General features: G+C 39.3%; 10 protein-coding genes and 1 pseudogene across 15 annotated transcripts; 6 read left to right on the top strand and 5 right to left on the bottom strand.

Annotated features, from left to right (window-relative positions):
• Window positions 1-31: 31 nt before the first annotated feature.
• On the bottom strand, window positions 32-1,365 carry F33E2.8 (annotated as a pseudogene). Its single transcript has 5 exons — window positions 1,061-1,365; window positions 894-984; window positions 408-678; window positions 273-364; window positions 32-231 (listed from the first exon to the last, which is right to left on the bottom strand). Coding segments are annotated over exons 1-5 (959 nt in total).
• Window positions 1,366-1,717: 352 nt separating this feature from the next.
• Window positions 1,718-3,385, bottom strand: F33E2.4 (DUF281 domain-containing protein). The gene is made up of 7 exons (NM_060788.5): window positions 3,331-3,385; window positions 2,755-2,922; window positions 2,366-2,462; window positions 2,234-2,309; window positions 2,101-2,188; window positions 1,955-2,058; window positions 1,718-1,894 (listed from the first exon to the last, which is right to left on the bottom strand). The coding sequence occupies exons 2-7, from the start codon at window positions 2,908-2,910 to the stop codon at window positions 1,852-1,854; spliced, it is 564 nt and encodes a 187-aa protein (NP_493189.3). The 5' UTR covers window positions 2,911-2,922; window positions 3,331-3,385; the 3' UTR covers window positions 1,718-1,851.
• Window positions 3,386-4,193: 808 nt separating this feature from the next.
• On the top strand, window positions 4,194-5,254 carry clec-102 (C-type lectin domain-containing protein; the record flags this gene model as incomplete). The annotated part of the gene is made up of 5 exons (NM_060787.2): window positions 4,194-4,475; window positions 4,542-4,824; window positions 4,890-4,966; window positions 5,015-5,094; window positions 5,137-5,254. 5 exons carry the CDS (start codon window positions 4,194-4,196, stop codon window positions 5,252-5,254), a joined length of 840 nt encoding a protein of 279 aa, NP_493188.2.
• A 670-nt stretch (window positions 5,255-5,924) lies between these two features.
• Window positions 5,925-7,197, top strand: F33E2.10 (DUF4817 domain-containing protein). Its single transcript, NM_001136296.2, has 3 exons — window positions 5,925-6,777; window positions 6,822-6,902; window positions 6,949-7,197. Exons 1-3 carry the CDS (start codon window positions 5,946-5,948, stop codon window positions 7,041-7,043), a joined length of 1,008 nt encoding a protein of 335 aa, NP_001129768.1. The 5' UTR covers window positions 5,925-5,945; the 3' UTR covers window positions 7,044-7,197.
• A 5,152-nt stretch (window positions 7,198-12,349) lies between these two features.
• Window positions 12,350-19,351, top strand: dlk-1 (Mitogen-activated protein kinase kinase kinase dlk-1; the record flags this gene model as incomplete). 5 transcript variants are annotated; one of them, NM_001026273.7, is made up of 11 exons in its annotated part: window positions 12,350-12,406; window positions 13,576-13,722; window positions 14,267-14,426; window positions 14,473-14,970; window positions 15,067-15,216; window positions 15,324-15,633; window positions 15,762-16,143; window positions 16,534-16,694; window positions 16,786-16,945; window positions 17,775-18,430; window positions 18,933-19,351. In NM_001026273.7, the coding sequence occupies 11 exons, from the start codon at window positions 12,355-12,357 to the stop codon at window positions 19,020-19,022; spliced, it is 2,766 nt and encodes a 921-aa protein (NP_001021444.1). The 5 variants fall into 5 exon arrangements, with proteins under 5 accessions (NP_001021444.1, NP_001021443.1, NP_001021445.1 ...); NM_001026272.5 differs by having other exon boundaries at window positions 16,786-16,966; NM_001136297.4 differs by lacking the exons at window positions 12,350-12,406; window positions 13,576-13,722 and having other exon boundaries at window positions 14,287-14,426; window positions 16,786-16,966; window positions 18,933-19,022.
• On the bottom strand, window positions 19,256-20,795 carry mec-19 (uncharacterized protein). The gene is made up of 3 exons (NM_060785.4): window positions 20,507-20,795; window positions 19,460-19,695; window positions 19,256-19,376 (listed from the first exon to the last, which is right to left on the bottom strand). The coding sequence occupies exons 1-3, from the start codon at window positions 20,627-20,629 to the stop codon at window positions 19,346-19,348; spliced, it is 390 nt and encodes a 129-aa protein (NP_493186.1). The 5' UTR covers window positions 20,630-20,795; the 3' UTR covers window positions 19,256-19,345.
• Window positions 20,796-20,940: 145 nt separating this feature from the next.
• C49G9.2 (uncharacterized protein) lies at window positions 20,941-22,395 on the bottom strand. Its single transcript, NM_001128963.3, has 3 exons — window positions 22,102-22,395; window positions 21,119-21,255; window positions 20,941-21,075 (listed from the first exon to the last, which is right to left on the bottom strand). The coding sequence occupies exons 1-3, from the start codon at window positions 22,180-22,182 to the stop codon at window positions 20,994-20,996; spliced, it is 300 nt and encodes a 99-aa protein (NP_001122435.1). The 5' UTR covers window positions 22,183-22,395; the 3' UTR covers window positions 20,941-20,993.
• Window positions 22,396-23,590: 1,195 nt separating this feature from the next.
• ssp-37 (MSP domain-containing protein) lies at window positions 23,591-24,111 on the top strand. The gene is made up of 2 exons (NM_060784.5): window positions 23,591-23,747; window positions 23,818-24,111. The coding sequence occupies exons 1-2, from the start codon at window positions 23,603-23,605 to the stop codon at window positions 24,009-24,011; spliced, it is 339 nt and encodes a 112-aa protein (NP_493185.1). The 5' UTR covers window positions 23,591-23,602; the 3' UTR covers window positions 24,012-24,111.
• A 367-nt stretch (window positions 24,112-24,478) lies between these two features.
• On the top strand, window positions 24,479-24,739 carry W02D9.6 (Coordinator of PRMT5 and differentiation stimulator; the record flags this gene model as incomplete). The annotated part of the gene is made up of 1 exon (NM_060783.7): window positions 24,479-24,739. The coding sequence occupies one exon, from the start codon at window positions 24,479-24,481 to the stop codon at window positions 24,737-24,739; it is 261 nt and encodes an 86-aa protein (NP_493184.1).
• A 753-nt stretch (window positions 24,740-25,492) lies between these two features.
• On the top strand, window positions 25,493-25,786 carry W02D9.7 (uncharacterized protein; the record flags this gene model as incomplete). Its single annotated transcript, NM_060782.6, has 1 exon — window positions 25,493-25,786. The coding sequence occupies one exon, from the start codon at window positions 25,493-25,495 to the stop codon at window positions 25,784-25,786; it is 294 nt and encodes a 97-aa protein (NP_493183.1).
• Window positions 25,787-26,206: 420 nt separating this feature from the next.
• W02D9.8 (Protein kish) lies at window positions 26,207-26,604 on the bottom strand (the record flags this gene model as incomplete). The annotated part of the gene is made up of 3 exons (NM_060781.2): window positions 26,207-26,313; window positions 26,433-26,499; window positions 26,548-26,604. The coding sequence occupies 3 exons, from the start codon at window positions 26,602-26,604 to the stop codon at window positions 26,207-26,209; spliced, it is 231 nt and encodes a 76-aa protein (NP_493182.2).
• Window positions 26,605-27,242: the final 638 nt, after the last annotated feature.

The raw sequence follows: 27,242 nt of genomic DNA, 5'->3' as shown, positions 1-27,242 counted from the left end.
ACAAATTAAGATTACAAGCATCAAATGTTCATTACAATTTATAGCCACAAACATATCCAATCATCCTCCTGAAGCTATCACACGCCAAGTCACTGACCATCTTTGGAGAGTAATCTTTCAGGAAGGAAATTGATAAGCAATCTTCGGTTGTGGTTGTGCCAGGGTTAAGATCAGCGTTGAAGCATCCAAAACAACAGTTGATGTGGTGTAGCCATCGTTCCATGGATAATTCTGAATAAAAACCAGTTTGTAGTAGGATGCCTTGACTTTACCAGGCATCCAGGTTGTTCAGAAGAACAATTCCTCCGACCACCGATCCAAAATCCGCTAAAATTTCCAGTAACGTTGTGTTTCATAAGTTCGTCTGAAAATTAACAATCTTAAGCTCGTCTTAAGCCCTATCCTACCATGAACCCATTTGCACTCTCTCATTGAAGCTAACCCTGTCAACACCGAATCTTGCTCCACGCATCCTTGGATTGCTATCTCTCGGTTCACATTTTCGCTTCCAAATATCTTCATGCAGATAGTCAGGCCATCATCTCTTTCAAATCTCTTCCAGTCCTGCTTACATCCTCTGAAAGTGTATTCCAGCGGAGCCAAAGTTTTATCCCAAGAATACGAGTCCCCAGCATCAGTTACAAGAGGGCATATAGCGTCTTCGTATATTCTCCCGTTCTGTGACAATTACATGAAAGAACTGATCAAATAAAAATCAAGCGACACAAAAACGGGGCGACAAAAAGCAGAGGCGACAAAAAATTGAAAAAATAATAATTCTCCAAAATTTGGTAAGTAATTGGAGTTCCCACAAGTTTCCCACAAAATAAATATGTATTTTACTTTAACGAATAACGCCATAGCTTGAATTAATCCAACTTATATCCACAAACAAAACCCATGACTCGATCTGCTAGATCACAGGAGACTTCGTGTAAAGTCAGTTCGTCTGTGGCTTGGTTCGATACTGTGAGACATGTATCCCTAAAAATCATATTTTTAAAGATGTATGTGTTAATAAATAGGACAAGGCACGAGATAGAATTAAAAAAAAAAAAACTTATTCACTGATAACGCTGCATTTGATACGTCGAGCACATCACTGCTAAATGCATATCCATCACTCCAAATGAATTCGTACGGCTCAGACGAACAATTTTGCTCCCCATCAACCCAAATGGCTTTGTAACTACTGGAAATCTTACTGAGCTTGGTATATATTCACTGAAATTCTTCAACCGAAACTACACCGGTTAGACTGGCGCCTTGTTTCTCACAACTCTCCATCGCCTTTGTTCGTGCTAGTTGGAAGGAAACTATGGTAGTTTTCAAGCACACAACTACATCCTTTCGCCGTGAAAATTGTGTGTCTAGCAGATCGAGTCATGGGTTTTGTTTGTGGATATAAGTTGGATTAATTCAAGCTATGGCGTTATTCGTTAAAGTAAAATACATATTTATTTTGTGGGAAACTTGTGGGAACTCCAATTACTTACCAAATTTTGGAGAATTATTATTTTTTCAATTTTTTGTCGCCTCTGCTTTTTGTCGCCCCGTTTTTGTGTCGCTTGATTTTTATTTGATAAGCACTCTTTAATAAATGTTTTGGTAATTCATTACGCGATAGTTTGTTGATTAAAAAACATTTTCTGCCGATAGGTGCTAGTGAGAGCTTTTTGAACGTATCCTTTTTGAACGTATCCTTGACCTTAGAAAGAAAAACATTTATGACAAAATTACTTTTGGAGCAGGTGTGCTGGAGTGAGTAAAATATGTATTTTCTGGTGATAACATTTTGCAAAATTAAACCATTCGGAAAGTGATAGTTGACGAGTTTCTAGTTTTTAATGATCAGCATAATGAGTAGGCGCAATACAAAGTCATAATTTCCGTTCTGAAATAATTTACTTTTGTTGTTTACTAAAATAAATTGGAAGAATATGGAATAACTAACACTGCTCCCAACGACCATGTTCCATCTTTTTGACACGTAAGGATTGCTTCTGTATTTGTCAAATCGTGTTTAATTAACTGCTCGTTGACAGAAGGTGTATCAGCCTAAGAAAATTATGGGCTCAATGATAATAATATTTAACTCACATATAAATATGCAAATTCGTTGCAAGGAGCGGGAGACATGCAACCAACTATTTGTTGAATGCATCCATCAGCAGTGTCATTAGTTTTCCTATAGTCATATATTGTCTCAGTATTTTCATAGTTCCAAACATACATAACTAAAGTTGGAACTTTTTTCATGCCCATATCCTCTGGCAGCAAAACATCATCAATATTACATACAGTACAGTCTGAAACTTTTTTGTTGCATTGATGTTCATAAGAAAAATAAATTTTAAGAACCAACCATCCTCTACCATTGTGGTGGTTGGTTCCTCGTCCACCGGGGTAGTTGGTTCCTCTTCCACCGGGGTAGTTGGTTTCTCTCTCATTGTTACTGTAGTCTGAAGATAAATAAGTATTTTCAAGACTAAAAAACGACATATCCTACGAAGTGCGTGATGGAACGTTATGAAAATTTTCTAAAAAAACAATTAAAAGTTGATACAATTTCAAATTTTAATCGAAAATATGTATTTTTTCCAAAAATTTGAACCGGCGCGGCATAACCTTTTTTGAAAGAATATCGAAACGGCTCATAACGAAATTTGGTAGTTTTCAGCCATTTGGGTCTAAACAATCTCCTCTGGGATTAATATTTTTGTATTATTGAAACTTAAATCAAAACAAAATTACCAAAGGCTCCGTCGTTGCTTCGGTAAAACTTGTTAAAGTAGTCAAACCCATTGGTTCTTCAGTAGTATAGCCAACATCCTCTGGCGGCATCATTTTCATGCAGAACTCCATAGGCCGGGAAAAATCAATAAATAGAAGAAGTGGTATCCAATGCATAACACCTGATCACTATGTACAAATTGTTCTCAAATGAAATTTAAACAAATATTTTTCCCACCACAAAAAATAGCTTGAATGCTGGAACAAAAAATCAGAAAGAAACACTTCAAAAATCTGTTCAATTGTTCCGCGCACCCATTTTTGAGTTTGATCGGTCACGCTATCACATCTTGCAGATAAAAACTGTCGAAAAAACGTTTCGCAATTAGATTTGTACTATTGCCAAAAAATCAATTATTTTATTATCACCTCTAGAACGTGTTTCTATTATGACAGTTTGGATGATTTAGGAATGCTTAAAAAACAGTGATACTAAAAGCTTTATATGTATTAATTTTTCACATTTGACAACTAAATTCATAGTCCTCGTAATGAGCACAATATGAAATAAATACGGAAAAAAAACCCTATACTTACAGCTTTCATGAGTAAATCTTCGATTTGAGAGTAGACCAGCATACCGTGCCTGAAATGTGTTATATCACTTTTGTCAAATGCGGAAAACGATGAGAGGTGTCTGATGAGAAGTCTTCAAAAATGAATTTAACTTTTCAAGTAATAAATCGGACAGATCATAAGAATTTTCTGATTTGGTTTAGATTACCGTCATTTAATTCAGATCTCTGAGAAAGTGCACTTTTCGAAAAGTTTTGCAAGTAGGTCATTATTTGCTGTTCGTTTGATGTTGCAAGATCTCACGTTTCATTGATCACACATCTAAAAAGGAACCAAGAAACTATTAGCTTCTCAGGATTACAGTTTTAGAGCAGAGTTCTAGATTGTGTACAGCTTTCACAGACCACATCGGAACTCACTTTTAAGTGAAGAAAACATTTCAACAACGTAAGACTAAAATAAATTGATAACTGACAAGGTTGATAAGGAGGTTGATAAGGAACACAGAGGATAAACTCTTGACATCAATCATTGTGATTTATATGCGACAAGAAATCGTCGTGAAAAACCTTCCAAAAAGGAACACAATGAGAATGGAAAAGGAAAATTTGGTGACACCGGCGCCAAATTAAAAGGGGTTGAAATCTGGAAAGGCTTAATATCTAGAAAAACTATCTGGGGTCAGAAAAAGGTTGGTGGTTCAAGAATCCTAAAAACCAAGTTTCAAAAAGAAAACAAATCAAAACAAACTCCCTGTTCAGGACCATAATTTGAAGAGAGCAAAAAGTTTTAGTACCGAGACGCAAACTGCTACACTTTTACGATCAAAATTTTAGTATCCAGACAAGCTTTTCGGCAGACTTTCTCAGTTTCTCAGTTTTCACATGCATCCTCTCACCTTTCTTACACTTTTACTTATTCCAATATTCAACTGCCAAGTTGTGAAATTGATTGAGATCTACGGAACTGTAGTAGATGGGATTTCTTATGGTGCAACATGTGATGATAAAAACTCATGCCTATCATATTGCTATTATGGTTCAACTTGCATTCTTGTCTACTGCCCTTCTGAAGGAAAATGTACGGTATTCGACTATATTCGACGACCTAAATCTCTAAAAGTTGAAAAATCCAGTAAAGATGAGAGGAACATTGTGTATTTCAAGGTAAGTTCATACCTTTTTTTTTCGGTGGAGTAAAGGAGTTTTCAGTAAAACTTTACACTTTTTCAGACAATATCTACATCAGAAAACTGCGAAAAATCCTATAAAGATGTAAAAATCAGCGTTCCTTCCGAAGCCAACGGATCCTACTCATGGGAGGTAACTAGTGACATTTGGAGTTTTCAAGGATGCAGAGATGGTTGGAAGAGATTTGACAGGACGGATGGTGTCTCGGTTTGTATGAAAGGGGTTTTGAAGAATACCAATCGAGTTGAAGGCTCGGATGAGTGCTTGAGGCTGGGAGCACAGCTAATCGGTGTGGCGAGTTACGAGGAGAGCTTGTGGATGTTCGGTGAGATTTTGTATTTTTTTTAATGTATTTTCCATCCCATCTTCAACCTACAAAGCATGTTTCAGACTTCATCGGTTCTGTCAAAAATCAACAAAACATATATTTCTGGGTCGATGGCCAAAGAAACAATTCCGAAATAGACGTGTGTAGTCTCGATACCTAATACTATTCAGACTTTTTCAATTTACAGGGATTCGAATGGTCTGATGGATTCACAACAGGCAAAGCAGCTCTTGGTATTGATATTGCTATGCTAGATGGGATGGCTGGGTAAGAAAAGTGTGAAATTGAATTTGAAAAGATCGGTTTCAGCGGTGAAAATTGTCTGACTATTCGGTATAGCCCGCAAAACGTCGAGAAGCCTCTGAACGATGTCAGTTGCACGCATAATGGAGGATCTGGAGTGTCCTGTGGATATCGAATATTTTGATTAATTGTAATGAATTGTTGATAAATTCCTTGGAAGCAATTGCACTGGAGGGTGGTGTCAGGCTGTCTCATTACAGTTTGATCTAGAAAAAAAGGCGGGAATATTTTTTCAAATAAATTGTGACGTCAGCACGCTTTTAACCATGCAAAATCAGATGAGATGTCTGCGTCTCAACTCCCGCATTTTTCGAAGATCAAACCGAAATAAGGCATTCTGATTCCACGTGCACTGAGGCAATCTCTCGTTTCAGAAATTTCAGGCATTTTCTAAGGCTGAAAAAGATATATAGTAGTTCTGTTTTCACACAAGAACCATGCTTGAAATGAAGTGTTTTGTTTGTAGTTTATAGTTTCTAGTTCATAGTTTGTAGTTAATATCATTTTTGATTCCTCAAATCTCTTCCCAAACAAAGGTTTTCACTGATGTTTTCACAATGTCACGTCTTTTTTCTGAATCACGTTGTCATTTTTAGCTTCTCCTTTTGTTTATCAAAAGCTCAGACGCCATTTGTCTCCGGCCTCTCCCACACTATTTCGCCAATTATGAACTATGAAACTGCTGATGAGGATTCCCTTGGGTATGGACCCGTATCTGCGCGTATCCCTGGTACCTCTTTGGCTCCGCCTCACACACTCTATAAGTTTATCATTTTAACTTTCATTCATTCACAAGTGTGATTATTCCTTTCTCGATGTTCGCCAATATCTTCTGCCTCAACGCCTTGCGCAACAGGAGCTCTACTACCGATGCTCTTCCCTACGAGCCGCCCGTTGAACTTAGCAACAAGGCGAGTCAAACTCAGATCATCATGATCAACGCCGAGAAGCCTCACGAGGAACATCCTGTGCTCGGTTATCCCCGCTTTTGGCCGATCCTTAAGACGGCAACCAGATGGATGGCTCATGAGATTGTTGGATTCAACTGCACGGAGAACCCGATGGCTCCCGTGCCAGCGGAGGATTACAAGCTTGGTCATGAGCTTATCCATTTTGTGTTGAAGGATGACAGTCTCAGGGGCTACGTGATCCCTATGAACGCCATCACAGTTTCAGTGGCCGCCGAGAACTTCCTCGCTGGGGGAGACTCATTCAACTTCGAGCCGATCGACCAGGAAGCTAAGGGATTCCTGACCTACCATCTGATCTCTGACCGAGTCCAGGCGACTTATTTCAACTACAATGGCCTCACGTACCTGGCTGGCATCTGCTACCTGATGAGAAGCATCACCGATGAGATCATCTGTGACATCAATCGCCCGAGAAGCTTCAATCATATCGAGATCTGCCGAAAGGCTTTTGAGCTCACCTGGCTCGAACGTCGCCGTTTCCCTTGTGATGATGTGACTCACACTCAGGAGTCGTACGGTGTGGACTGTCACCGCCTTCGCAGAAGAGTGCTTGTGGGCTTTGACGAGACACATCAGAAAATTGTCCACTTGAACTTCAACAATCGTACCGGAGAGGTCTGGAAAGAGTTCTGCAGCAAGTGCAACAAAATGGAAAGTACCACTTCCATTTTCTTCGGTGAGCTTTTGTATGTGAACCTCTGTAATTTTGTTAAATTTCAGCACTCAAGCTCCGTCTCCCACTGGTCCTTCCACCCCAGATCCCCGATGAGATCCTTGATGAAGCTAACGAAATCGTGCCAAGTAAGTTTCATCATTTCAAGTATAAAGTTTTCATCAAAAATTGCAGGAATCGCCATGGCGGACTCCTTCTCGGATCTCGAGTCAATCGCAGACTCGGCCGTCGCCGAATCAGCACGCGCACCCGGCGAATTGGTGGAGTAAAAGAGTTCAATTTAGTTTCTGCTTGTACTGCAGAGTAATTTTTCTATAATCGCTGGACCTAATATTCTCGCTTTACATTTTTCCACTACCTCTATTTTAATCTTTACATCTTAAAGTCTGTGAACTCTTTTCAATAAACAAAAAGTTACTCGAAGATTCTTGACAGAATGCTTCTCTTCATGGTTTCATAGAAAGCTTATCTAGTCGGTTGGTTCTCCCGCCCGGAACACAAGAACAGCTTTTCTACTTTGTTTTTCAGAGAGCTTATCCTGTATTTTTGCTCAAAGTTAGGGGCTCCCGGGCTTCACCTTCCGACAGGAACCTGGAACTCAGGGACCATTGACATTCAAGCACAAAGACCACCCTGAGCATTATGCACCGGTTCCGGTCTTTGTGCTCGCTTGTCAATGGTCCCTGCGAAAAATCACTTGACTCATCATTATTTTCTTCATGGCAACAGTTGCCTCACCCCCTCACTTCCCTCCTGGCCGGGCTTTCTATCCGTTTTTGCAACTTCAGTTCTCGGAAATCTTTACACTTATTTGTGTTTTCGCCGCTGTGATTGCGAAATTGTTAAATGTGATAAGAGATATTTTCTAAGCAAATATTGGAGCAAACAATTACTCTTTTTTTCGTGGGAGTTAGGTTGAAAACCTTTTAGATATAATTTGGCAGCAGATTATGATAATCTTATACTAGTTATGCCAGTTATAATCCGTTCTCTCGTTTTTTTTTGGACTTTAGCTGACAATGACCTAGGGCCCAAAACCGGCAAATCGGCAAATTGCCGGAATTGAAAATTTCCGGCAAATCGGCAAACTGCCGGAATTGAAAATTTCCAGCAAATCGGCAAATATCCGGAATTGAAGATTTCCAGCAAATCGGCAAATTGCCAGAATTAAAATTTCCGGCAAATTGGCAAATCACCGAAATTAAAAGTTCCCGGCAAATTGGCGCATTGCCGGGATTGAAAATTTCCGGCACTTGCCAAAAATTTTTTGGCAAATTGTGGTTTTGCACTTTTTTTTTGTAATTTCAGAATTTCAATTTCAATCGGCAAAATTGTACGAATTCCACAAATGTTTCTACAGCTATTTTGAAAACAAACAAATTCTATGAAAATATCTAAAGATAACGAGATAAAAATTTCAAAAAGGCACAGTTTTAAGTGTTGCCGTCTTATAAAAAATCCCTCTAAACATTTCCAACAATCGGCAAACCGGCAATGTCTGAATTGAAATTTTCCGACAAATCGGCAAACCGGCAATATGCCGATTTGCCGAACTTATCGAAAAAAAATTTGCCTAACAACAATTGCCGCCCACCAATTGGATCAATCAATTTGACCCAAATTTTCTATATGAGAAAAAGTTTGTTACCTTTGAGAAAATGCAATTCAAAAATAGTTTTTAAAAAATGCCAAAATAGGATTCTGTGCAATTTTTTACTAGTTGATGAAAAAAAATTTTCCCGTCCAGTTATCGGCTTCTACCCAAGTATTGCTTGAATTAGCAACTCTCTCCTCACCCTTAATCCCTGTCTCCAGTGTTAGAATTAGCGCGTTTGTTAATCGTTTTCTCCTTTTCTCATATCAATCTCCTCACTTGTTTCCTTCATCTTCTACTCTTTACGCTCCGATTTCGTAATTCCAATGTGTTTTTAAAACCGGTTTGCCTCGGAGAACTGTCAAAGATATCATCAATCTTCGATGAGATTCGTCACTGTGAATGGCGGGAAAACAGTGACACCGGAAGGTACCGTTCGGTTCCTAGGGCGGACCAATTTGGAGTAGCCAGGTTGTAGAAGATTGATTAAGGCCAGTAAAGAACATTGGGGACCTCAAAAATTACGAGAACCTTCAATAAGCAAACAATACGAACTTCAAGAAGCGTCATATGCATTTCCAAGTGCATTTACATAGTTTTTGGCAAAATCGTTACTAAAATGTGCTGATAATGAGTCAGTTCTGCAAATTGTGACCAATTTTCCGGGAAAAAAACCTTATCACTTTTCAAATACCTCGCGCCAAGTCGTCTGCATTTTCCAAACAAAACTTGCAAACCTTGAAAAAATCCATTTCCGTCGCGCTGCCAATGGCCTCGCTTGTTGATCCACCTGTTCTCTCATCCCCTCCGAAAACTACCTGATTCAAGTTCAAGCGGCGGCCCGGGAGTTCGCAAACGTGTGGTCAGGCAGAGACAACAAGAAAACTTCAAGAGACCGCCGTTTGGAGAGACGCAGAGAAGAAGCGTGGAAGGGCCCCCGCGGCGGTTTCCCCCCATCGCTTCCCTCATTTCATTCTCCCATCTCTCCACATTTTTCCTCATCTTTTTTTTCGCTTTTTTCTAGTCCAGAAGACGTTGAGGCACGACACTTTTTGGTGGTCATTTTCTTGTGTGACGCGGCTGGGCAATCGATTTTTATGCTTCTCTAGGGGCTTTGGAAATGGGCTGAAAGGTCGAAATGTGCTCATTCTCCAGTAGTTCTTCAATCTTTATTTCGCTATCAGTAATTTAACTTTCCTCATAATTTTTCTAGCCCTTCTCGAAAAAAATCTCTCCACTGACAAATTTTTAACATTTTCCATACTTTAATAATCTAATAATAACAACCAATGCTCACTTTCCTTCGCCTAGTACCTCTTTTCAATCAAAAATTGCATTGATGAGTAATTCAAACATGTAGAGCGACGACGGGTGAATAGAAAAGACACACGTTTGCCCCTCTCATACAAACAGGTGATCGTCCTCTACGGGCACCCAAGGGAGACGCAGACGGTGAGGTGATTCTCTAGAACAATTCATTGTCGTTTTTTTTTTGTGGAAGAAAACTGGGTTGCTAGGCTTACAATTAGAATCACTTTTTTTAGAGAGACTCAGCTCTGACGTGAGGATCTTCTAGGTGAAAATTGAAGCGTATAACATTTTTAAAAACCAAATAACCTTTCGAGAACGTGGTGTCAGGCTGTCTCAATACAGTTTGATCTACAAAAAATGCGGGAATTTTTTATGGGAAAAATTGTGACGCACTTCTAGGCGCTTGCCCAGAAATTCCGCACCTTTTTCAGACAAGCTAAGCACTGTAAAATTTAAAATTCTAGACCCAATATACTTTGTTTCCTGAAACATCATCATGTCCCTCCAGTTTTATCGCAACAATGTTGTGATGACGTAGTGGCTTCTTGTTCTTTTTCCATTTTTTTTGAGCCATGTAATTTGAGCAATTATATACGATAGGGGTTCAGCGTTGGAAAGACTAAACTTATTATAGCCACCTAGATTTTTACGCGATCATGGACCTACATCCAACTAACAATATACTTGTTGATCTTTTTCACTGGATTATTCAGATAACAAAGTTCATTTATTTCAAGATTTTATTAGTTTCAACAGGTTTGAGCTATGCCTTCCGCAAAAGCTTTTGTGCAGGCCCAAAAACCCTAGGCCCCTTTCGGCCCCTAAGGTGAACTGTCCTTTATCACCCTACCGGTCATTCACTACCGGCAAAACTCTAGCCAAGTTGGGGTGTGGCCAGAGTTATGGAAAAGTGTTCCTCCTTGAACACTTTTTAGTAGTTTTTTTTATAACAATTCTTCTCGCCAACATTCTCGACTCAAAAGTTATACTACCCTCTCTCTCTCCCTCATAATTTCTATTTTTATCACATTGACGCACTAACTCAAATAGGTGATGACGCAGTGGCTACTCGTTCTTATTTTTATTTACAATACTATATTTTTCGAATAAAACGGGGGCTAATAGTAAGGATTTTCAGCCGAGTAAAGATTTTTGACCCTCACCCCCTTCCACCACCCCCACAATTATAATCCCTTTTTCACTCCCTCTCAACTACCACTTTTTATTCCTTTTCCCCTTCTTCTTCTCATGTTCCGGTCGTTTTCCTCCCTCTTCTTAGAGCATTCAAAAAGTGAGCTTCCGATTGAGATGTTTGTGTATGTGTGTGTGGCGAGGTAGCATGGCAACGGAGCACGCCTGCCATGGAGCCAGGCACCCTCATCTGAAAATTCATAGTTATTTCCATGTGACTCCCGCGATTACGGTCACCGCCACGCCCTGAAAATGTTACTATCGGTTTGCTCAGTTCTTATTTTTTTTTGCTGATAAGAGAGTCTTCTCGCTAACTCACTGTAGAAATTTGTCATTTTTTGTGTTTATAGGGGGCCTCCCGATGGGGTTGAGGGAAGGGGTCTTCCTCGTGCCCCACTGACAACAGAGATAGGTTATATGGTTCAACATTACTTAGATTCAATTTTGGAGGTACAGTTTCCGGCAGGGGGTACACCGTAATCTAGGCAACCTTACTGTTTTGGGGAACTAATTGTAAGGAGTATTTAGCTTCAAAAACTAACTACATATATAAAAGTGCTTGTTAAATTTACTTTGTTTTTTTTTCGGGATTCCCTCATAAATTAAAATGCAAGAGTTTGCCGAACTAGGCCATTTTGGCTCGGCCATATCTGGAACAGATTTACGGCGCGTTGCGTATCGCGTAGCGGCTCGGTTTTAGTTGTAAAAAAATGTACCTGCCCGTATGGTGTACGCGACTTTCCCACGCGTTGTCCGGCAGACGATTGTCAATGGAGCGCAAAACTGCAATGAGGAAATCCAGACCCCTGTGCCTCATAACAGGTACCCTAGTACTAACTAAGGTTCCCTAGTACTAACTTTTCGTCTATCTACCGGGTCATGTGCTCTATCAGAGCCACTTTTTGAACTCCAATGTCTCTTGACACTTATCCGATAGCTTGTGTGGGCTGCCAAGTTTGCTTATGACTATCTTGCTAATGACTACCTTGCTGATGATGAGGAAGAGAGCAGACAAGAGTCGCCTGCAAAGAAAGTTTGCCCCAGAAACTTATGTGAGTACTAACGTTATAAATCTAGGGCCTTACGACTGATTTAGTTTCAGGTGTTGCTCGTAAAAATAAGAAGCTTTGTGTGACCTAGGTCCTCGGTGACTGCGACAAAAATGTTTGTTTGTTTTTTTCTGGATCTTTTTTTTTTCCTTTTTTTTGGAACGAAAAAATTTGCAAAAAAATTTTCCCGTGGTGGAGAGTTGAACTCATCTCGTCTCGAATCTCAAAATTTTTGAACTGATCTATAGTTTCGCCCCAGAGAAGACGACGACTTGAATTCCTGTACACCGCGCATGATCGCCCCGGATCCTCTCCCTTTCTCTTCATACGCATCACGTCATCCGTCCTCAATTCCGATACAACATTGATTTTGTCCGTTTTGCAATTACCTTTTTTGACTGCCAAGCTTAAAAAAAACTATTTTTTTCAGATAAAATGACATCTACCACAATGGTAACCACTCTCGACTTGGTCACACCAACATCAGGTACAATTTTTGTGGGGGGGCATGGTGCATCGATTTACGGCGCAAATCAAACTTGGGGGTTCCAAAATCATGGTGCATCGACTGACTATTGCTAGCTTTAAGTTTCAGCTGTTTTGAGTTAGTGTTTTCCACGTGGAACACAATTTTGACCTAACGTTAAACCCCTCATCCCATACCCCCGACATATCTGCGTCTCCGCGCTTTTCTCCAAGACACGGCCCCGCCGCCGGCAAATCGACGTCGCGTAAGCCACGTGGAAGTTTTTACGGGGAATGCAAATAGTGAGACGACGGCGACGCCTTATTATCAGTAATTCTCTGACCATATGATGTTTTTTATAGGTTTATGGGCATAAGTCATAGATAGGTTGCATAACTTTTTAGATAATTTTGCAGAATAAATGGGCTGTTTGAGCAAAATTACTGTCGTTTTTAGATCAAAACTTACCAAATTTTTACCCAAAACTACTACTGATGTTTATTTTTTGGCTACAAATTGACAAACGTTCGTATAAAACTTGACAACATTAGACGAAAATGGCAAAAAAATAGTTGTTTTCCATCAGTTTTCCATCAAAACATACATACAATAAAAGCAAAGGTTTAGCTGAAATTTTGAGTTTCTAAGGTAAAAACGGCTATTTTTTTGTATTTCTCAAGTTGTCTTGATTAAAGTTCCAAATTCTATTTTAAGCCTCATTCCCAAACTAATTAACCCCTCTCCGCGAGTGCCCAGCCCGGCTCTCTGCTTCTCTGCGTCTCCTGTTGTCGCCTCGAATGGCATGACTCTATTTTTGTTGTGCTTCGTGTGCTCCACGACTCGCGTGACGTCAATGAGCCAAAGAGGGACCCGTTGAGCTGCTCTAGCCAAAATGAGTCAGACGTGTAGCTCAAGGGACCCGGAAAGGCACTTGCGAAATCGCTGCTCTTGCAGAGGGAAGGGGCACCTTAAAAATGAATTTTTTGGGATAAAAATTTTCAAAAAATATTTTGCCGATCAAAAACTGTTTCTGATGAATCACAGCAAAGAGAGACATAGAGAAAACCAGAGTGAAAAATCGCAATATGGCGCCACCAGGCCAATGTGCGCGCGGCAGTAAATACATACACTTGAACTTTTTGTTTTTCTTCGATCCAACGAACTTTTCCCTTTAAACTCCTTTTTTTCAGAAGAACAACCGGGTCCTGCACCGGAGTCCTCCGACTTCTCTACAGTAGTCCTGAGTCCGGATGGGTCGGAGCTTGTGACACAAAGTGCTCCAAACACACCGATACAGCATCGGGAGCAGGCGAACGCGGAGTTCGGACAGAAAGAAGGTAAGTAGAAGTTCGCAAAGGCACTAGGAAAGCGCCAAAACACGAGATCTGCGCCAAAACACTAGAAGTGCGTTAAGGCACTGAAAATGCGTCAGCACTTCTTTGCGCTTTTCTTGTGCCTCGGCGCGGTTATGCTGCCTTTCCTCCTGATTTTCAACAATTGTCCCCTGTCGAGAAATGCGCTAAATCACTTGATCTACGAATAGACAAAAATACGTCAATGCACGATAAATGCGCCAGCAACTTCATTGGCGCTTTTCTCGTGCCTTTGCGCATTCCTCGGCGACGATCCTTTCCCTCGTGTTCTACCATCTCCAAATTTTTTTTGCAAAAAAAACCGCCAAATGTGTATTTTCTCATCCCCACCGCTTCCCGCACACACGTCACTTTTTTCTCTGACATCTCTCTGTACTCTCTCACATTCCCACACTGTCTCTTATCACTTGCCGACTGCATATTGATTCAGCGAAACAATACGCACATTTCCATCAAAATATACTAAAGAAAACGTGATCTTTTTCCACTAAAAATTCAAAATTTTCAGGATCCCCAGATCCCAAAAATATGGTGGCTGCGACCGGGAACGCGTCGAAACCCAGCCTGAACAGCTTCTACGCAGATGGGCTCGGACAGCTTAGGAATGGGCTCTTTTCGTGTTTTCAGCCAGTTTTTGGATATTTCGGGACTAAAACTACAGTTGAAATGTGAGTTTTAAATATTTTTTTTTTGATTGAAAATTCAATTTTCCAGTGAAAAATCCGAGGATGAACTATGGGAGATCCCATTCGACGCTATCTCCGAACTTGAATGGCTGGGCTCCGGGAGCCAGGGAGCAGTGTTTCGTGGTCAGCTGGAAAACCGAACTGTCGCTGTGAAAAAGGTCAATCAACTGAAGGAGACCGAGATCAAGCATCTTCGACATCTCCGTCACCAGAATATCATTGAATTTCTCGGAGTTTGCTCAAAGAGCCCGTGCTACTGTATAGTGATGGAATATTGCTCAAAAGGACAACTATGTACTGTATTGAAGTCAAGAAATACAATAACCCGAGAACTTTTTGCTCAATGGGTTAAGGAAATTGCTGATGGAATGCACTATTTGCATCAGAACAAAGTGATCCACAGGGATCTCAAATCGCCCAATATTCTAATCTCCGCTGAAGATTCAATTAAAATTTGTGATTTTGGAACGTCTCATATGCAAAAGAAAATGGATAGTACTATGATGTCATTCTGTGGAACTGTTAGGTAAGTTGGAACTTGGCTTAGGCTTAGGGTTCTTAAATTTGGCTTGGGCTTAATCTTAGACCTAAGCTTGGTTGTAATGAACTTCAACATTTTCAGCTGGATGGCCCCAGAAATGATAAAAAAACAGCCATGCAACGAAAAAGTCGACGTCTACTCATTTGGAGTTGTGCTCTGGGAGATGCTCACCAGAGAGACGCCATACGCAAATATTGCTCAGATGGCAATCATTTTTGGTGTTGGAACAAAGTGAGTTGTAGTTTGTTCCCTGATTTTCTGTTTTTTTTTCTGAAGATTCAAATAGCCAAATGTCCAGAAAACCATTTTAATAATCCTAAAAACCTTTTAATTTTCAGCATTCTGAGCCTTCCAATGCCAGAAGAAGCTCCGAAAGGTCTTGTACTTCTCATCAAGCAATGTCTATCTCAAAAAGGTCGCAATCGTCCCTCATTCTCCCACATCCGACAACACTGGGAGATCTTCAAGCCGGAACTTTTCGAAATGACTGAAGAGGAGTGGCAGTTGGCATGGGATTCTTACAGAGAGTTCGCGAAATGTATACAGTATCCGTCTACAGTAACCAGGGATCATGGTGGACCGAAAAGCGCATTTGCGATGGAGGAGGAAATACAGAGGAAGCGGCATGAGCAATTGAATCATATTAAGGTTAGAAATATTCTATTAGTTTTTAACTAGGCTTATAGGCTTAAAAGCTAAGTTTAAGCCTAAAGTTAAGCCTAAGACCAAACCTGAAACTAGCCTAATTGTAAACCTAAAACTCCAATTTCTTCCAGGACATCCGAAATATGTACGAGATGAAGCTTAAACGAACCAACAAAATGTATGACAAACTCCAAGGCTGCTTCACAGAGCTGAAACTCAAGGAAAGTGAGCTCGCCGAGTGGGAAAAAGATCTGACTGAACGGGAGCAGTGGCACAATCAGAACAGCCCGAAGGCAGTGGCGGCTCCGCGAGCACAGCTACGTGGATACCCGAATGAGGGATATGATGATATGTCGTCTGACGAAGATGTTCAACCGTGCCGAGGATCTCCGTATAGGTGCTCCAATACGAGCTCCTCGTCAGGAGTTCAGAGCTCTCCGTTCTCAAGGCAAAGCTCGAGCCGGAGCAGTGCTGGACAGCAAACGAGGAGAAGCGAGGGAGCGAATCCGCCAAGTGAGTATATTTTCCCTGAAAAATTGAACATTTAAGCTTTCGACAAAGCTAAAAATCAGGGAAAAATCTTAAAAACTGAAAAAGTTGTGGATTTTCAAAATATTTTCAAAGTTCAACTTATCTAAATTCTAGACCTTTTTCGAAAATTCATAACTTCGTTAGAATTTAAGATTATTCCAAAAAATGTATTACAAAATATAGCAAAGTTAATGAACAACTTGGCAAAAATATTTGATTCACTTATAACTACTTGGCTACATTATCCACGGGATTTCCGCGGGGAGACCTCAATTTTTTGCAAAAAAATCAAGTTTCCAAAAACCTCGACATGATTATACATTTCTAAAAGCTCTTGGTCCCCTCAATTTAAAAAAAATAGAAAAATTTCAGAAATCCTACGCAACGACGCCATACGTCATTCAGGGTCCTACTGGGAGACGCTGGGTGGGGCCCGTGGATCACCGGCCAGGGATTCCGGATTTTCTCAGGATTCCGGGATGTGGAGCGCTGGAGCCGGTAGCTGCACAGCTATTAATGGTGGAGGACAACAGGTGAGGAGGAAATTAATTTTTGGCACAAATATTTCGAAAAATTTCGATTTTTTTAAACTCAAAGTTTATCGATTTTCCTCAAATTTTCCAGGTTTGCTACTCCCAAACTCTGTACCGTAACGGTGACGGTCGCTGGTCGGACGGGCGCATAGCTTCACGTCGGAGGGTCTCCACGTCAGTCAACAAGTCAACTGCAGTCCCCGGACAGCCCGTCTTCTTTACACGTGACAGCCCGTCACGTGTCCCACACGGTGTGATCAGTTGCTCCTCTCGTATGTGCATGCTCTTTCCTTTTTCTGAGTTTTCTAATATTTTTTTTTGCATGGGACTTCTTTATTTTAGTTAGTTCCCACCACAAAGGGGTACTGTAGCTAGAGATCGATTTGGTTTTCCGAAAAAGTTTAAAAGTTTATCTTCATTTTTAGGCAATATTGAGCTGAAAATACCAAAAATTGACAGAGTTATGGATTTTCAAAAATTTTCGGAATTTTAAAAATTAAAAAATTTTTCGGAATTTTTCGAAATTTTTAAAATTTTCTACAGTAACTTTAAACTACCCTTAAAGATCCTAATTTTCGGAAAATTCATAATTTTCATGGAAAATTCAGAGCTTTCATTTGAGTATAATCATGGCTGGTTTTCTAAGTTTTGACCTAAAACTTTAATTTTCGCTTCGAGACCCAAAATGGGCGGAGTCAGGGTTATACGTCTCTAAATGCTCTTTTTTTTTGGAAATTTTTATGTAATAAAAATTAGCTCTAAATATTTGGAAGTTTAGGCAGAAAAGTTAATTTTTTGGAAAAAAAAGATATGCAAAAATATTTCGAAAATTCATAACTCCGACAGTTTTTAAGTTTTCGCAGTAATTTTTGTTTTAAAATTTTGCAAATTTCAAGGTCTTGCCTGGAAAAATATGGTTATGGCCTAGGTTAAAAAATTCTAGACCACCAGCTAGATTTCTAGGCCACACCAGTTTTTGAGGTTGTTTAACTGCATGGTTTTCTGCCCTTTTCTTTAAATTCTAACACTACATTTTTTTCCAATAAACTTCCAACTTACTAAATAAGCTTTAATTTTCAGCCCGTTCAAGCTCAAAGCTCAACCGTTCATCCTATCCATCTCGAAATGCTCCTCACCAGCTCGAAGACGGCTGCTGCTGTGCTCACGCCCGTGCTCCGCGAGCAAAATCAATTGCTGTGCCGATGACGTCATCATCTAGAGCCCGGAGCCCAACTCCATATGACAATGATTTTGAAAATGCCGAGAGCTTCGTGGATCCGGAATCTCCGAAAAATTTGAAAAATTTGGAAAAAATCGTAAACTTGCCAGAGTCCACGTCCTACGACGAGGCTTTATGCAATAGTGATGTGACAATGAACCCGATTTACACGTCACCAATCACCACCTACAGTAACCCGTGCCACGTGGAGCTGGTGGACGAGGAAAACGCAAATGACGTGGATCTGACGTCATCGATGGATTCCCGACGATCCCGCTCCGACGATGCTGATGTTGAATCTTCGGAAGAAGATGAGGGAAATGGAAATAATATTCTGAATACTTCTATGGAATCTGAGGATCTTCGATATCGAATTGACACGTCTCAGAGTACTATGATGAGCTCATTGGAGAGAAGTCTGGAAATTGGAGCCACCCGGTCCGATGGGCTTAGTGATAATGAGATGAGAGTTCAGGCGGTCAAAATGAGCATCAAAACGCACAGGAGAACCGGATCGGTGAGTTTTATTTTACATTGAAATTTAAGTTTGGCTCCGCCCACTTAATGGTTCGTCAAGTTTGGCGAAATACTAGGGAATTCTCCAAAACCTCACGAAATATCGTGTTTCCGGAGTTGAAATTACTTACTTCTAATTTTGCCAAGGACCCGCCCATTTTGGTTTTTAACTCCGCCCACTTCTGGGCCCTATCACGAAATATTAGGGAATACTTGGAAATTTTTCTAAAAATAGCAGAAAATCTAATTTTTTTAACACTAAATTGATTCAAAACTCACAAGTTTTTTTTACACTTTTCGTTAAAATTTCGCAATACTTCTTGACAAGCCAAGAAGTGGGTGGAGCCTAACCCTATTATTGGCGGAACCTAGGCATGATTATACTTAAATCAAAGCTCTTTGCATGCCGAATTCAAATTTTTTAGTGAAAATTATCTGAAATCCAGTTTCCAACAAAATTGTTGGCTGAAAACTAAAAATTTATTAATTTTCCAAAATTCCAGAATCCACAAGCCCTAATCCACCAATGCATCGACGAATACACCACCTCTGCAACAGATGATAGTGACGATGCCGGAGCAGTCCGAATTTAAACCCCGCCCACCAATATTTGTAGTTTTTGTAGTATCCCTTCCTCCACATCTCAATTTGTTCATTCATTCCAGAGCTATTTTTGCCATTTTCAAAGTACTTACAGTAGTCCCTATGTCCCTGTAAACTCTAGTTTTGTAGAACGAATCCCAGTGAACACCGGTTCCTATTTTTGAATATTTTTTGAATATTTTTGAGTAAGAAAATACATATAATTTTTGTGTAAAAATACATATATCGATTATTTTTGTTTATTAGTATTATTATTTTAATATAAAACAATTTTGAAATAATTAAAACAAACAAAAAAAAATCAATAAACCTATTATATTTGGGCTTCTTCGTCGTTGTTGAATCTGAAAAAAAAATTTTGGAAAAAAAAAATTTGGATTTTTTTTCTAAAATAAATAATAAAAAATTTTTAACTTTAAATGTTTACCTCAAGGTACAATAAGCAGGAGGCATATATTGATCGTTTTCTGCGTATTCTGGTGGATTTTCCAACACAATCACTACAGGTAACATTGGCGGCGGAGCCTCTGAGATTTGTGGTAGTTCTGGACCATTCGGCACCTCTTGCGCCGCTTCTGATGTTGGCTTGGGCTCACGGAGCAATTGTTTTTGTTTTTTACACAAGCAGGCTTTTAGGCAGCCTATGAGAGCTGTGGCGATAACCTGGAAATTTTTGTTTGGGGAATTTGTTAATTCCACAAAAAATATTCGAAATTTATATTTCAAAATATATCTTTAGATTTTTAAAACTCCTCGGTTATTGATTTAATTTTCATGAAATTATCAAATCCTTATTTATCTCAGTATTAGCTTTGGTTTAAGTATAATCATGACTAGGATCCGTCAGCTTTGAAAATTGAGCTGGAGCCAATAAGTGGGCGGAACCTAACCTGCGATGGGCGGAGTCAAAACAAGAGGGAAATCAAATCAAAACATTTAAAATGGAATAAACACTTTTCAAGGTGAAAATGAGAATTTTATAACCTACAAAAAAAGGGCGGAGTCTAACCCAGAATTGGGCGAGCCTGGGAATTTACAAACCTAAAAAAAACTTAAAAATTTATTTTTTGGCAATCAAGAATATTGCATTGCTTTTGTTAAAATGAGCGCAGTCTTTGCCATAAATCGTGGCAGGACCAAAAGTGGGCGGAGCTGAAATTGAAAGTGGGCGGAGCCTAATAAGGAAGCTTAAAAATTCAGAACTGTTGATTTTTCGTGTTGACAATTTCCTGGAATTGGGCGGGTGTTATGGCTTAAAATGGGCGGAGCATAAACTCAAAAGGGGCGGAGCCTGGTCATGATTATACCTAAATTAAAGCTCTTGGTTTGCTGAACTCGGATTTAATACTTTTAAAGTTGAGAAATTTTTTTATAAAAAGTTATTGTTTTTTTTAAATAATTTCAACTTTTTAAATTAAAAAAAAATACTTTTTTGTTTCAAAAATCGATTTTTAAATGAAAAAACCCAACTCACCATAACCACTAACATAACCATTGCACCGTCCATCAAATCACAAAACCATCCCTCACATCCAAACCCGGAACTCGAGCCCTTTCGCCGATTGGAGTTTATCAGCAGACCGCTGCCCCCACCCATAAAATTCTGTAATTTTGCGGAATTTTTTGGGATTTTGCCCCAAATTTTTTGAAAAAAAGTAGCATGCAAAACAGACGAAAAATTCTTTTTAAAAAAAGTTTTTTAGAAATTTAAAAATTGGCTGAAAATTGAGCCCAGAAAGCTCAAAAAATGCTCAAAGTATTCCAGAAAAAAAATCGATTTTTTCAGAATTTTCCGCAGAAAAAAGAGGTTGAAAAACGTAAGTTGTCTCTACAACTCTGAGCAGCGATCCCAAAAAAAAGGAAACATTGCTCAAAAATTAATGGAAAAGCTTCTGTGGTCGCTCATGTTAGAGGGAGGGGGTGTTGAGAGACACAGAGAAGGCAGAGAGAATCACTTTTTATTATTTTTTTGAAACATTTTTTGAATTTAGTTTTGTTGATAGCACACGACAGCATTTGCATGTGTTCGGCTTTTTGTCGAATCTAAAATTTTTTTTGAAAACTTTCAATGTTTTAAAAACCTTACTTTAATGATGAATAAGCTGGTGGTCTTTGTGTTTCTTGACTTTCAATATCTTCAGAATTCCCTGAATCCCCGGAGCTCTCAGTGGGCTTCGCCGACAGTGTGGAGGACTTGAAGCATCCGTAGAAGAAGAGAATAATCTGGAATTTGAAATTTTCAGTCAAATTTTGAGTTGAGCTCAAAAATTTTAAGTTTTTTGAACTCGGGAAACTGAGAGATTTCAACAAAAAAGTATAATCATGACAAAGACATGTTTTACGAAATTTGAAGTTTATCGAAAAAAAGATTTTTCGGTCTCGACACGAAAATGGGTCGGAGCCTATTCTTTTCCTTTTTTTTCGTTTTTTCTATACTCAGAACATTAAAATTTTTAGATCTGAAATCATATTTTAAAATTTTGAAATTAAAAAGAAACCTTTTCCAGAGCTTTTTTCCCAAATTCTGAAAATGGGTCCGAAAGGGGCGGAGACTAATCTGATGTGGGCGGAGCCTAACCTGAATTTTACCCAAATTTGAAGCTTTTGCGGCCTTAATGAAATATTACTATTTTGAAGTTGAAATAATGGGTTTTTTAAAAATAACTTTTGAGCATTTTCCATCAAAAACTTAAAGAGGTCTGAAAGGGGCGGAGCCAAATATTGATTTTATTCAATTCACTTTTTTTTCAGACACTTGAAAAAAATTTTCGTCTATTGAAGTTCGAAAATTAACAGTTTCGCAGCTTTTTTAGTTTTGTAGTTTTCTCAAAAACTTTAAAAAATGGGGTCTGAAAGGGGCGGAGCCTAAGCCGGTGCGGGCGGAGTCTAGTTACTCTACTGAAATGAGAGCTCTCAAAAATTATAAAAAATTTTGTAAGTTATTGAAAAAAAAACATTTTAAACTTATAGGAATTAATATATGAATTTTCCAGGTTTTCATTGATTTTTCTCAGAATTTAAGGATTCGGTGTTTGCGTACTTTCCGTGCTACCGTACCCAAACACTCACCGTACAAAAGCTGCCAACCACAACACCAAGGAAGAATATGCCGAACTGTTTAATTTGGAGCCATCCTTCGAATTGTTGCATTTCCAATTTACCAAAAAAATAGTAGAGAAAGAAAATATGGCCTCCTTCTTGCTTTTGGCTTGTGATGGTCTAGTTATTTAGGGTCGATTAGTGTATGAAAATCGAAAGTTTTTTCTTTGGCTGTACAGCAGTGACGACTTGGAGAGAGAGGCAGCAGAATGGTCATCATCACTGGTGATGAGAAACAAGGAATTGGTCAAAAACGAGAATGACGTTATTTGATCTTCATGCGTTATGGTCTTGTTACGTTTTCGGATGGAACGTCGTGAGAAAATCATGTGTGTCGAAGCTGGGAGATTCAGGGGATCTGGAGATCAGGGACCCCACAGGGTTTTACTAGAAGAGATTTCAAGTCTCCCAAATTAATAGGGTTCAAGGTCAGAACTGATTTACACCGTTGAAACAGAAATACATCGAAGACGGCGGGATAAATTCGGAAGTTACTTTCGGTTGAATGTTACATCAGATCATCAGGTCATCAGATCATCAGATCAACAGATCATCAGATCAACAGATCAACAGATCATCAAATCATCAGATCAACAGATCAACAGATCATCAGATCATCAGATCAACAGATCAACAGATCATCAGATCATCAGATTATCAGACCATCAGACCATCAGATCAACAGATCATCAGACCATCAGATGATCAGGTCATCAGATCATCAGATCATCAGATCATCAGATCAACAGATCAACAGATCATCAGATCATGAGATCATCAGACCATCAGACCATCAGATCAACAGATCATCAGACCATCAGATCATGAGATCATCAGATCATCAGATCATCAGATCATCAGTACCAACTGAGCCAGGGAGGATGAGGGAGGCGTAGATCCTCGGTAGCTGTGACTAAATTGTTTTTTTTTGTTTTTTCCGGCGGTAGAAGCCATACAGGCCACACCAGTTGTTCAAACCACACATAATTCACCAAGCCCACAATCCAAACCAATCTTGCCAAACCTAACAGTTTTGTCATGTTTTAAAATGTACCTTTGATACCCAGTGAAGCGTATTTCAGATTGGTTCAAGCTACTCAGATTCCAAGTAGCAATGATATTTAATCTTCATGCGTCATGATTGTTGAACGTTCAGAACAGGAAGCTTTGAGGAACTACAAAGAAGGATGCAGTCTCCAATGATGTCAGTATTGCAGAATTGGTTTTTTCTTGACTTGATAGAAGGTACTCTGATAGATCAGCAAATACAGAAGCTTAGATTCCAAGGGATCTTAGATTTTCTATAGGATATTTTTCAAACAAAAATCCAATTTTCTTTCTAGAATTCACATTTTCCGATTTTGATCTTATTGATTTTGGTTTCACAACATCTCGTCATATTGGGAAACGAATAAAACAAACTTGCACATATAAAAGGAGCCCCCAGCTGGGGATATCCAACCAACTAAAGATGAATCTTCTTCTTATCTTCTTTGCTGCTATGGTTTCCGGTTCCTTTGGCGCATTCTTCCGCAAGACCCTGTCCCTGACTGCCGATCCACCAACTTGTACCGTCCCAGCCACTGGAGGATTTTCGGCCCACAAGCTCGTCAATGGTGGGTGGAGCCGAGAAGCTCGTCTACAAGATCAAGTTATCCAACAACAACGAATACCGCATTTCTTCAGAGTTCGGATTTGTCGATCCATTCGGATCAAAGGATATTGTGATCACCCGCACTGCTGGTGCACCAAATTGGAATGATAAGCTTGTCATTCATTATGCACCAGCTCCAGCTGATGCTACTGATGCTCAAGCCGCTTTTGCTGCAGCCACTCTTACTGGTCAGGCACTCACCATTCCATTGACGGCCACCGCCTAAAAAGAGCAAACTCAAAAAACGTCAAGCTTGGGACATTTCGATCCATATGCATATATTCATAATGATAAATAAAATTGATAATGAATTGAACTTTGTCAAATCAATTGCGTTTCTTGAAAAAATTTTATTTCCAAAAATTGTATCAAGATAACTATAATACAGGAATATGCTGAGGGCATCTCGAGCAGTTAAGTTTTTATTGCAATTCTCACAAAAAACTTGAAACCTCAGGTTTATACTGTAACGGAAAAGTGTTATGTCAACATTCGAAAATACCTTCATCATGGAAACAAAAAGAATATGATAAGAAAAACATAACCGGTTATGATATTTACACGTGTAGATGAATAATATTGGAAAATGAATCACATCACTCCAAACAAAACAAACTTGCATTTAAAAAGAACACCCAGTCACAGACATCCAACCATTTCAAAATGAAGATTCTTCTTATTTTCCTTGCAGTCATGGTCGCCGTCTCCTTTGGGGCAGCCTTCCGAGAGACCCTCGAAGGCTCCGGCAATCCACAGGACGAATTTGAAAAACTCGAATTCGAGGAAGCCTATTGGCCAGAGCTTTATACAACCCGGGGACCTGAGGACGACGAAATCTATCAGCCGTTCATCGGACCATGGGACTATGAAACCGACCTCCCAGAACTTCATGAAACACAGGGGCCGGAAGACAACGAGGTCTATCAGCCTTTTCCAGGACCATGTTTCCCCTGAACTTCATGAAGCCAGCGGGCCAGAGGACTATGAAGCCACCACAGAATATGATGGGCATATATAATTAAATAAACGTTATCTATACTATTTTGCTTTTAAATAAAATCTATATGCAAAAAAGTGTGGTGTATTAGTTAAAATAAATAGAAATATATTGTTAAAAAGGGTATTTTGAACTTTATGCACATTTATCCTTGAAGGGTTTGTCAAAATCAATCGTTCAGCTTATATAGGATCCCCTCAAATTTTGGCGAGGCGAAGGGTGTCTTATAACAGCTGGACCCACTGTATACTTCATGAAACAAAACACGGACTGCTAGAAGTTCTGAGTTGGTTCTGAAATCTTTTCACGAGAGGCGATACACAACTGGGAAGGTACGCAAGTCTTGTATTGGAAGGTGTCCCGTGAACTTAGCACTTCAGCTTTGATAGCTTAACCAATTGAACTTTCAGACGATTCGGAAAATTATAACTTTAAAAAACTGATCAACTGTGTGAAGTTCAAAGCTGTTGGCACTTGTCTGGTTAGTTTTTTTAAAATAAATTCAGATGCCGAAATCTATTTCGGGATTTTCTACAGAATATTTTCCGAACAAAAATGCAATATGCTTTCTATATTTTAGAATTCAGATCTTGATCCTATTGGTTTCCGATTCACAACATCCCGTCATATTCGAAAATGAATCATTCGTAACAAAACAAACTAGCACATATAAAAAGAGCCCCCGGTTGGGGATATGCAACCAACTGAAGATGAAGCTTCTTCTTATTCTCTTTGCCACCGTGTTTGCTGTCTCCTATGGCTCGCCTATCCCCGAGATCCAAGAGGGCTCCAGCAATCCATTCGGAGAACTTATAGGATCCGAAATTAGTTCGGAAGCTGATGTCGATGAAACCACCACCGTACGGGCAGTCTATGATAGCGACGAAGATGCGGGACTCGTGTTCTCTGGTGACATATCTGCCGAAGAAGGCTCCGGCAATGCTCAACAACACCTACTCAAGAAACGCGAAATGAAAAGACCATGGTGTCAATGGTGTGGGTAATTGAATAAAGTCTATGTATATGCAATAACCGTTTATGCAAACAAAAAATGTTGAAGAATTTTCAAAACTGTCAAGTTGGACATAAAATTTATTAATAGTTTAAATGTTATAAGATGTGTGAATTAAATGAATGCACATCTAAAAGTGAATACCGAGAGAAAATGTGTAATATAGAATATGAGAATTATCACATTTAATGACGTAGTGAATACAAAAGGACTACGGAGCAACCGCTCAGTGCTAGTTTACAATCTCATTTACAATCACCTTCTACACAGGGGAGAACAACAGAGCAAGTGGGGAGTATCTACGTCACACTAGACCGGCAGAGGCCGCGTAGATCAAACTATAGATAAGACTTCTTGTGCGCACAGGACCACACAACATTATGAGAAAAGAGCCAGAAAACTAGAAAATGTTTCAATGAAGTGAAAAGTTAGACATATATATAATTAGCATGAAATAAAAGATTAAAAGAATCTTGGCCACATCGAGAATGAGACTTCGGCAGTTATGCATCCGCGCGGCTGAAAAGGAAGATTTCAATATATTGGTAGTATGCACTTTTAGCTTTCAAATACAGTTTCACATGTGGTTTTATTTCAATATTCATAACCCTCACAATCAGTTCTGAAAAAAACTTTACCACGAGCTCTTTGCGGTAGGCCTCCAAAGTTGAAGAAGGCGCACAGGAACACAACAATCACAGCAATCTGAAAATTTGGGTTATGCTACTGATTCCGATCACTAATTGAACCTACAAAAACAGACGTGAGTAGAACGATCTTCGCACAGAGGAGAATTCCGATGATGCGCATTTTCGGAGAATTTCAGTGAAAGGAAGTTGATTGAAATCGCCCAGACAATGAATGAAAACGTCGAAAAATGTGATAATGATGATAATCACTAAATTCGATTGAGAGAGGTTACTTAGAGTTATTTTGAAATTTAATAGATCAAACCTTCAATCGCAAAGTAATTCTGAGTCATGGAGAGTTTCCGTTAATAGCTATGTATAAACTTTTGTCTCTAAGGTATTCTGGATGTTTTGGAGCAAGATTCAACAAACTAACCTTCTTTATTGAGTATCTCATAGTTGATGCATCTTTGCCAGATGACATTTTTGTTGGAAACCTTGACAAAATGACAATGAACTTAATGACGATTGAGCCAAGTTTGTGCAATTTGGTGCACGGCTAGTTTTGCACATTTTCACAGGTTACCTAATTTATCTTGAACCGGATAATATTACTAATTAATTGTACGTGACGCTATACTTCTGTGTCAACAATGAGAAATCACCAGTACACTTTTGACGTAGAAAGGCTAGAGTTTTAATTAACAATAGCTATAAGATCAGAAGACGGATAATATTTTCTGATACATATGTTATAAATTTATTGATAATCATCATAGTGACGGAGGCTACGTATCAAAAGTCAGAAGAGCTTTTGCG

Source organism: Caenorhabditis elegans, chromosome I (assembly GCF_000002985.6).
Source record: "Caenorhabditis elegans chromosome I".
Classification (NCBI taxonomy): Eukaryota; Metazoa; Nematoda; class Chromadorea; order Rhabditida; family Rhabditidae; genus Caenorhabditis; species Caenorhabditis elegans.
Note: the sequence above shows the minus strand (reverse complement) of the source record. Positions and strands in the feature narration are given on the sequence as shown.

Excerpts from the sequence above, each read along its gene's own strand:
- mec-19 (NM_060785.4), bottom strand. The coding sequence starts at position 20,629 with ATGGGTGGGGGCAGCGGTCTGCTGATAAACTCCAATCGGCGAAAGGGC. Across the intron at positions 19,696-20,506 it reads TGGTTATGTTAGTGGTTATG|GTTATCGCCACAGCTCTCAT; the intron begins GTGAGTTGGGTT and ends AAAAATTTCCAG. Across the intron at positions 19,377-19,459 it reads CCTGCTTATTGTACCTTGAG|ATTCAACAACGACGAAGAAG; the intron begins GTAAACATTTAA and ends TTTTTTTTTCAG.
- F33E2.10 (NM_001136296.2), top strand. The coding sequence starts at position 5,946 with ATGTTCGCCAATATCTTCTGCCTCAACGCCTTGCGCAACAGGAGCTCT. Across the intron at positions 6,778-6,821 it reads TACCACTTCCATTTTCTTCG|CACTCAAGCTCCGTCTCCCA; the intron begins GTGAGCTTTTGT and ends GTTAAATTTCAG. Across the intron at positions 6,903-6,948 it reads AGCTAACGAAATCGTGCCAA|GAATCGCCATGGCGGACTCC; the intron begins GTAAGTTTCATC and ends CAAAAATTGCAG.
- ssp-37 (NM_060784.5), top strand. The coding sequence starts at position 23,603 with ATGAATCTTCTTCTTATCTTCTTTGCTGCTATGGTTTCCGGTTCCTTT. Across the intron at positions 23,748-23,817 it reads GGCCCACAAGCTCGTCAATG|AGTTCGGATTTGTCGATCCA; the intron begins GTGGGTGGAGCC and ends GCATTTCTTCAG.
- F33E2.4 (NM_060788.5), bottom strand. The coding sequence starts at position 2,910 with ATGCATTGGATACCACTTCTTCTATTTATTGATTTTTCCCGGCCTATG. Across the intron at positions 2,310-2,365 it reads CACCACAATGGTAGAGGATG|ACTGTACTGTATGTAATATT; the intron begins GTTGGTTCTTAA and ends AAAAAGTTTCAG. Across the intron at positions 2,189-2,233 it reads AAAGTTCCAACTTTAGTTAT|GAAAACTAATGACACTGCTG; the intron begins GTATGTTTGGAA and ends ATATGACTATAG.
- C49G9.2 (NM_001128963.3), bottom strand. The coding sequence starts at position 22,182 with ATGCAACAATTCGAAGGATGGCTCCAAATTAAACAGTTCGGCATATTC. Across the intron at positions 21,256-22,101 it reads TGGTTGGCAGCTTTTGTACG|ATTATTCTCTTCTTCTACGG; the intron begins GTGAGTGTTTGG and ends TTCAAATTCCAG. Across the intron at positions 21,076-21,118 it reads CCAGCTTATTCATCATTAAA|ATTCGACAAAAAGCCGAACA; the intron begins GTAAGGTTTTTA and ends AAAAAATTTTAG.